The sequence below is a fragment of the Clinocottus analis genome, unplaced genomic scaffold, assembly GCF_023055335.1.
Source record: "Clinocottus analis isolate CAN_PGR_092001 unplaced genomic scaffold, fCliAna1.0.p SCAF_2, whole genome shotgun sequence".
NCBI classification, from domain to species: Eukaryota; Metazoa; Chordata; class Actinopteri; order Perciformes; family Cottidae; genus Clinocottus; species Clinocottus analis.
In genome coordinates this window covers 18,838,720-18,847,886 of record NW_027175931.1, presented here as the reverse complement: position 1 = coordinate 18,847,886, position 9,167 = coordinate 18,838,720, and the positions used below count along the sequence as shown (strand labels likewise).

Sequence of the window (9,167 nt, the reverse complement as noted above, 5' to 3'; positions counted from 1 at the left end):
ATGTATGAAAATTAAGATTATGAAATAAAACGAGGCCCTCCCTGGGGTTATTAATGTTTTCTTTGATCTTCAGAAAATATGCAACACCCTCCTCCAAAAATGTCAAAACTAATAAGTGTTAAATTGCTGTGTGTTGCATTGTCTTCTTGATGTTTACTATATCAAAAGGTAAGCTAAATCAGTCTGGAGAAACAAAAAAGCCCCTCTGCTCTTCTAAAAAGGTCAGCCTCCCCTCAGGCAAAGAAAGATTACAATACTCTTCCCCTTTTTTCTTTTTTCACCCCATCCACAAATATGTGTTGACAGTATCGCAAAAGAAGCACTCCCCAACTACGTGTTAGTCAGATAAATTAATTATTGGTTTTGGTCTTTAAATCTAATTTGTTGACAAGAAAATTAGAGAAATTCACCAGGCAAATCGTTTAAAAAAAAATGATATTCCAACATTTTATTAAAAACAGCAAAATTGATGTTTTGCTGATGTTTAGCATGCAATTATTACAATTTATAAAAATAAAAAAAATGACTAAAAGCAAATTCTTCGATAATTGGTGAGGAAAGTGTTATAACTTGTCTTGTTTTAAGTAAAATGTGCATTAAAATCCGGTGGTCAGTTAAGGACAGGAGGCCCCGCGTGAGGCAGACGGTCTGAGGCGCGAGTCAATGACCAATCGATGCGCCTGCAGCCGGCATAATCCTTAATGAGCCGGATGGTGGATACCCCACTTTCCCTCTTCGTGCTGCCTGCACTGCCGTGCAGTCAGTGTGCGTCAAAGCCACTGCAGAGGTGGATGAGGTATCGCTACACAGAGCGCCCACAGAGAAGGCTGACAGCACAGGTTTGTTGATGTGGAGCAGAGTGCGATACAGAGCGGCCCTGCAGAGAAAAGCCCTCTGTGAAGTAGAGACGAACAAAGGGATCTGCAGTAGTTTCCCTGATCGGTACCTGAGCTGCGCGAGTGTCCGTGTCTTTCAGTCTCGGCCTTCAGAACCATCACCCACGCTCTCTTTACCTGCGGCTTTCCAGTTTTTACTGCACTTCTTTTTTTGAGTCTGAGTCTTTATGGGAGTCTGGCTTTCGCTTTTTGCGCCTGTGGGTCCTTCTCTCCCTTTCTTCTTCTTCTCCATCACTGTCGCCCGAGCTGCTGTCCTCATCTCGCCCTCTGTTTTTTTTTGTTTTCTTGTTTTTGTGTCGACTTTTAGGCTTTTCCCTCTGCTGCTTGTCTTTGGTAGCGCTGCTGTCTTCGCTGCTGCTGTCGCTGCTCGAGCACTCTCTCTTACGCTTTTCCTCCTCGTCTTTCTTCTTCTTTTTCTTTTTCTTCTTTCGAGAGGATTTCTTTGATCGTTTTGATAAGCTTGCTTCTGTGTCGGACTTGCACTTTTTCCTTTTGTGGCGGCCCACCTTTCTTGTGGCACTGCTTTTTTCACTAAAGTAAAGAAATTAAACTAAATTGAGGACGGGTATAGTAGGTATGCCATAATCAGGGAAATCCACCAATTTTACACATCAAACTTGTATAATTGCTTCTGGAGTAGCTTTCTCAAGTATGAAAAAAATGAACCCTTCATGATGTCATCAGGCTTATCTTAGCTTTGGCTTGGAGACAGCTTGGTTTGAACAAAACAAAAACCATGACGGGGAAACGCGAATGTGTGGATGGTAAAGGGTCCTAAAGATTTTCATGTAAACAACCCGCGCCGAAATGATTTACAGATTTGTTTGTGTGAAGACTTAAAACATTGTTAATTGATGACATTACACTGCATAAAATACACTTGGGCTTAATTACATTAAACGACTGTCTTGATGCAAGTCCATGACAATTTTTTCATTTTCTCTCACATGAGTTCCAACTTTATGAAAGTAAAGCGCTAAATCTTACTTATTTAATACAGTGTTGCATTTTTTTCTTACCTGTCACTTTCAAACTCCTCGGGATAAAGCTCCTTGAAGCCACTATGTCCCCACCTGTGACAAACACATAACGAAGATTTGTCAACCTTGTCCAGCTCCCCTATACTTACGGTATTGTGTCGAAAAACGTCTAGAATACAAGAAAGGAAAACCGATCACTTTCTTCAGAAATTCTGAGATATTCTGGCTGCCTAACTAAAACATAATGAGATGAAGGGTTCTCTGTATGCTGTACCTGTCGGGATCACTGGCCTTAAATTCATACAGTTTCCGACTCCAGTACCTGGCCTCTCTGTCATCATGTTCTGAGACTCGCTCTCTGCTTCGACTCAGGTTTCGAGGCTGATCAGACACTCGATCGCAGTGCATTTGCCCCCTGGAAAACAGCCACAATCAATACATCAAATGGCAACAAACAGTAACAGCTCTCTAAACTAAGAGCTATATTATGAAACACACTCCCAAATAAGCTTGAGTTGAGGTGGCTCAAATTAAATCGAAACATTTACTGTTCTTACCTCATACTCTTTGTATCTGGCAAATGTTTGTCATGGGATGTGTGGACCTCCCAGACTCGAGTTTTCCACATCTCCATCTCCTCCTGGATCTGCAGTGGATGAAGAAGAGTAAGTAGATTACAGACTGCCCAGACACACGTAACCTTCTCACAATCACATTGTGAATGCTGGTTTTGGATCCCCAACAGACAGTATGATATAAAGTATTAACAGACTTACCGAGGTATATATATATAATTTTATTTTGTATATATCTGTCATTCCTGTTCTTATATTTTATTTTGGGTGTTCATTTAATTAAATTTATTCCAATTATTTAATCTTAGCTCAATGATATCAGTGATCAGGAGTTGCAGCTGGATGAGTGTCTAAGAAAAAGCTTCAGGTCAAAAACACAAGTTAACATTAGGTTAAAAGCTGTTGATAATGTATGTTCGTTGTCTTAACATTACTACCAATTGTCACATAGTTCCGGCCTCTTTAATGTGACTTTGTGCTGCATGTCTTTGTTGTATACATGTGCCTGAGTATGACGCCAATTTTGTGTCATTTGTATAATACAAACTATTGATCCATTGAGAAAATAATTGCACTCATGAATGAAAATAATAGTTTCAGCTCTAAAACTGATGTGAAGTGTTGATCAGACATACACTTGTCAAACTGTGTGAACCGATCCTGTATTCTCAGTCAAAGAAGAACACTTCGAGTCTACACTCGGTTGTCAATTAATCTAGATACTTCTAAATTAATTAGATATTTATATATCAATGCAGTTAGAACAAAACACAATAAGCATAACTCTCCTCATCAATTTCAACGACAATAAAGACTCCAGGTTGTTGTATTACGCTACATTAGTTTTAGCTGACTGTATTAACTAAGCATGTTCCAACTTGTCGAACAAAAGCATGAACTCAAACGCACCTTATTGTGAGCATCCGTGTGGCGGATGACGTTCCTCAACAACGTCTTCCCCAGCGGCTGCTTTGCCATGATCCCACCTGACACGAGACAAACTTAAGACATCGACAAAATTATCCGATCTTTAGTTAATTAATCCAAACATACGAACGACTAGTGTAAACAAATACATCTTATTAATATGGGACAGCTGTAAAAAAAATATATTATATGTATATAAAATTAAAAAAAATAGTAAGTAATCTGTCAGCTAAGAGCTACCTACATGAACATTACCGTAGCTCGCTAGCTAACATGGCTGGTTATTCAGATGCAGCAATATAATTCGACAAATATTGACCTGTTCTCCGCAAACTACTGCTATCACACTTTCGCCGTCCTTTCGCAAACATGTATAAACTGTACCTTTCCAAAAGGAGAAGCATTCAGGAAGAACAAAACCGTCTTGTTGTGCTATAGCATGGATTTACTCAGAAGTACCGGTATTTCCGCTTTACTGGCACACGTGACGCTTTCACACACTTGACGTCACTGACCTTTGGAAACGCTGAACTGTTATTGGTCCAATTGTCTGTCAATCATCGAGGTACGCGCTATGACCCGTTCTTCCAGCGAGTGGGCATTCAACACAGTGCAACTCTTCATGACATATTACTTGCGCTATTGTGTTTAAGAATGAATTGCGTTTTGAATATTGAATAGGCTATAACAAAAACCAGGCCATCAAATGGCTCAAAGTAATATGAAAGGTAATGAAGTTCTGACGCTCTCACCGAGAGTCAATACTATATTAGCACAGTATGCAGCTGCACAGTTACAGATGTGAACGCTAACTTGACCAAACAAACAAAAATAATAGACATATATTGTCTTTTTCCTTCTGTTGGCAGACCAAGTGTAGTCAAGGAAGAACAAGAGAGGGAAGACCAAGTACTTACCTGCTAGAGATGTATGTACAGTATACACAACTGATTTTATTTTATATTCTGCACTCATTATGCAGGGGGAGATAACATCAATCAATTTGGGATGAAAATCAATTAACAATAAATGTCAAGGCTGTCTATATAATATTTTTCAATTTCATGTCATTTTTAATTAAATATCGTTGAATTTGGGGCTGTCAGTCAGATAAAATAATACATTTACATTATATCACATAGGATAATAAAAGGAAATAATGCTGGGAATATTCTCATTAGTTTTTGACATTTCGATTAGTTAATCAATTGAATGATTGATAGATTTGCTAATATTTAAATCATCAATTCTCAGTCCTACAATTTTATGCTTAATTCACAATTAAACAAGCATGACAATTTTTGTATATTAAAGCTGCAGATGGATCCATTTATCTGTGTTTGAAAGTAATCCACTTCATGCCAAGAATTGCACATAAGTACAATTTTTTGAGGTGCTTTGACATAAATGAGATTTCCAATGTTCTTCTTCTAAAAAGGAAATAGTGTACTTCTTCCACCACTGCCATGTATTACCTTTAAATGTATTTTCAATCAATGGTTTTGTTGTTGTTAAAGAGCAATTAAAAAGCTATAATGATATGTTAAATATTAGTTGACAGATATCAATGGGATGTGATTGAAGTAGTTGGACCTGAATTAAAGTGCATACAGGACTTCTTAGGGTATTCTTGATTATTATTTTTTTTACACTTAATTTGAACTGAAACAAAAAATATTGTTCACATGTTCTGTTATTAAATGACAGATGTAGGAGGTTGTGCTATACCTTGTCAGAGGTATGACCTCCGAGTGCTTGATCGAATCATTTTAGGACATAATTGTTACGAGTTTGGACAAAAGCTGATTTATAATGACAGCGACTGAATTTCCATCATCTTCCACTCACCCAGTGTGATCTCCAAACAATAAACCTAAACAGCCACATCTTTTCTCAATTGTCTTTGACATCAAAAATGAAAAGGATTTTCAGGGACTAAATGTGATCAGTCTGTGGTGCTTCATGCACATCTGTTTGAAGGTCACTGAAATATAACGGTGAGTGAATCTTGTTTCATGGATGGCACCATTTCCAATCATAATCCATGGTGACCATGCAAACAATCTGTTCTATTTTAGCAACTCATTTGATTTACAAATTGGCCGATTGCATGCTGTCTCTTCGGTAAACCGTCATTCTTCTCTCCTCCTGAATCCCCGCCACACTTTGAACAGCAAAGTCAATCCTTGCCCATCCTCCACGCATGAGTAGAATAGTGTCTGTTCAAGCTGCACTTTGTTTCCCTCAATTCCTTCAGTCACATAGGTCTGTCAAATCTTCTTCATACACTATGTCTGAATATTTTTTTTATTTGAGCGAAAACATTTAAAGAATAGAAATGAGTGCAACAAAAGAACACGTTAAAATGTGAATGCTTCTTCAAGAAAGGTTTTTTAAGACTGAATTTGCAAAACTGATATGACAGTAACACTTCAATAGCAGCTCCATCTGCCTAATATTCCTGCCACTTAGTCTTTTGGAAACATAAACTGAGTTACTTTTTTTCTATTGAACAGAGCTACATTATCTTTCCATGAAATACATGGAAATGCATATCGCTTTGATTCACATGCTTTTGTTGGACGTTTTGTTTTGCCCGCACAGGAAGAAAAGCAACCTATAAACATCTGAGAATCACAAGAGGCAGTAAGTGACATTTATTTAGCCTATAAGCACTGATTATTGTTGTGTTATTGTAAAAACGCAACGCTGAGATTTAAAAATGAAAACAAATCTAGTTTCTCTGTCGATCTACATGTTGGTTGTGATTTTAGCTTCAAAGACATAAAGCACACTAAAAGTAAAGGGGAAGGGTGATACGGTTTACTGTTGATGATTGTTGATTATTGTTATTATCAGAAAAACATCAACAGGATTTTGAACAAACACTTACCAAAATCTTATAACTGTTTAGGATAATAATAATGTATAATCATGTCAATTGTATTATATATATATATATATATATATATATATATATATATATATATATATATATATATATATATATATATATGTATATATATATATATATATATATATATATATATATATATATATATATATATATTACATACTGTATTTAGATGTTTTATATGTGCCACGAAAGCACCAAATTATTATTTTTACTGTTATTCCATTAAAGGTTTTTGTATTTATATTATTTTGTCAGTCCTATTTTTATAATATACACTGACAAAATAGAATAAAAAGGCTTCATTATTCTTTGCTTTGAAACTATTTGTGTCCTTTCAAACTCGTGAGTGGCACTAATGTGAGGAGTATTATTTATTAATCGAACCAGTCTTGTCTCTGTTTTTTGATCTTCATTTAAATCTAATGCTGCATAAGTCGGATGGTGTACATACATCTCCATTTGTCGTATAGCTCCACAGTAAAGTGTCACTCTTTAAAGCACGAGTTGATGGTGATACAGAGTTTCAGACAGTGTCATTCTCTTCTGGGCAGAACTGCAAGCAGCTACTTAGAGACCTGTTTCACATTTGTACTGATGACAGCAGCAACATTTCTAACAGCTTAATGACAGCCTGATCATCCAAAACGAGTACTTAACACAAGCACCACATGTCATAGAGACCTTTTGTTTCTGTTGCCTGCTGCTTAAACTATAAATCTGACACTTCCATCCATCCATCCATTTTCCGCCGCTTATCCAGGGTCGGGTCGCGGTGGTAGCACACCCAGCAGACCGACCCAGGCTTCCCTCTCTCCCGCAACATTTTCCAGCTCGTTCTGGGGGACCCCGAGACGTTCCCAGGCCAGCCGGGAGATATTCCCAGTTGGACGTGCCTGGAAAACCTCTAATGGGAGCCGTTTAGGAGGCATCCGGATTAGATGCCCGAACCACCTTAGCTGACTCCTTTCGATATGGAGGAGTAGCAGCTCGACTCCAAGCTCCCTCGTGATGTCCGAGCTCCTTTCCCTATCTCTAAGGCTGAGCCCGGCCACCCTACGGAGGAAGCTCATTTCGGCCGCTTGTATCCACGACCTCGTTCTTTCGGTCACGACCCAGAGTTCATGACCATAGGTGAGGGTTGGAACGTAGACCGACCAGTAAATGGAGAGCTGCGCCTTCCGACTCAGCTAGGTCTTCACGAAGACGGACTGGTACAGCGCCTGTTTCACTGCTGCAGCCGCACCGATCCGCCTGTCGATCTCCCGCTCCAACTTACCCTCACTCGTGAACAAGACCCCGAGATACTTGAACTCCTTTGCTTGGGGCAGGCATGTTGTCCCCACCTGGAGGGAGCAATCCACCGGTTTCCGACAGAGAACAATGGCCTCAGATTTGGAGGCGCTAACTCTCATCCCTGCCGCTTCACACTCGGCTGCAAAACGCCCCAGAGAATGCTGGAGGTCACGGTCCAAGGAGGCAAACAAGACCACATCATCTGCAAACAGCAGAGAGGTGATCCTGAGGCCCCCGAACCGGATTTCCTCTGCCCCCCAGCTGCGCCTAGAAATCCTGTCTGTGAAAGTCACGAACAGGACCAGTGATAAAGGGCAGCCCTGGTGGAGGCCAACACCCACCGGGAACGTGTCTGACTTACTGCCAAGGATACGAACGCAACTCCTACTGCAGGCGTACGGAGACCGGATAGCCCGTGCCAACGGGTCCGGCACCCCATACTCCCGCAGCACCCCCCACAAAACCCCCCAAGGGACCCGGTCGAAAGCCTTCTCCAAGTCCACAAGCGAGCCCCCGACTGAGCGCCGCTATGTTTGAGTTTTTTCTGGCGAGCGAGAGGGTCGCCTCCCTGCGCCTCCGGGTTGCGGGGAGTAAGGCTCTGACTGTTGTTTGTGCTTATGCACCTAACAGCAGCTCGGAGTATCCGGCCTGGAGAGGGCGCCTACTGCCGACTCCATAGTTCTCCTGGGAGACTTCAACAGTCACGTGGGTAATGACAGAGAAACCTGGCGGGGGGTGATTGGGAGGAACGATCTGAACCCGAACGGTGTTTTGTTGTTGGACTTCTGTGCTAGCCACGGTTTGGCCATAACAAACACTATGTTCGAGCATAAGGTTGTTCATAAGTGTACTTGGTACCAGAACACCCTAGGCCGGAGATCAATGATCGACTTTGTAATCGTATCATCTGATCTGCGGCCGTATGTCTTGGACACTCGGGTGAAGAGAGGAGCAGAGCTGTCAACTGATCACCACCTGGTGGTGAGTTGGATCAGATGGCGGGGGAGACGGCAGGAAAGACCTGGCAACCCCAAACGTGTCGTGAGGGTGAACTGGGAACGTCTGGCTGAGGATCCTGTCTGGAAGGTCTTCAACTCCCACCTCCGGAAGAACTTTTCACGCATCTTGAGGGAGGTTGGGGACATGGAATCCGAGTGGACCTTGTTCAAAGCCTCTATTGTGGAAGCGGCCGCCAGGAGTTGTGGACGGAAGGTCGTCGGTGCCTGTCGCGGCGGTAACCCGAGAACCCGGTGGTGGACACTGGGGGTGAGGGAAGACGTCAAGCTGAAGGAGGCCTTTCGGGCCTGGTTGGCCCAGGGGTCTCCTGAAGCAGCTGACGGGTACCGGCAGGCCAAGAGGGCTGCAGCTGCGGGGGTCGCGGATGGTAAAACTCGGGCATGGGAAGAGTTCGGGGAGGCCATGGAGAAGGACTTTCGGTTGGCCTCATAGAGATTCTGGCAAACCATCCGACGGATCAGAAAGGGAAAGCAGGGTCTACCCCAGGCTGTTTTCAGCGGGGGAGGGGAACTGCTGACTCGGACTAGGGACATTGTCGGGGGGTGGAAAGAGCACTTTGAGG

General features: G+C 41.7%; 1 protein-coding gene across 1 annotated transcript; it reads right to left on the bottom strand.

The window, feature by feature from the left end:
• Positions 1-3,850, bottom strand: nkapd1 (NKAP domain containing 1). Its single transcript, XM_068585194.1, is given in 7 exon segments — positions 1-1,048; positions 1,050-1,427; positions 1,916-1,969; positions 2,151-2,291; positions 2,434-2,522; positions 3,361-3,452; positions 3,763-3,850. Coding segments are annotated over 6 exon segments (807 nt in total). The 5' UTR covers positions 3,430-3,452; positions 3,763-3,850; the 3' UTR covers positions 1-972.
• Between the last annotated feature and the right edge of the window lie 5,317 nt (positions 3,851-9,167).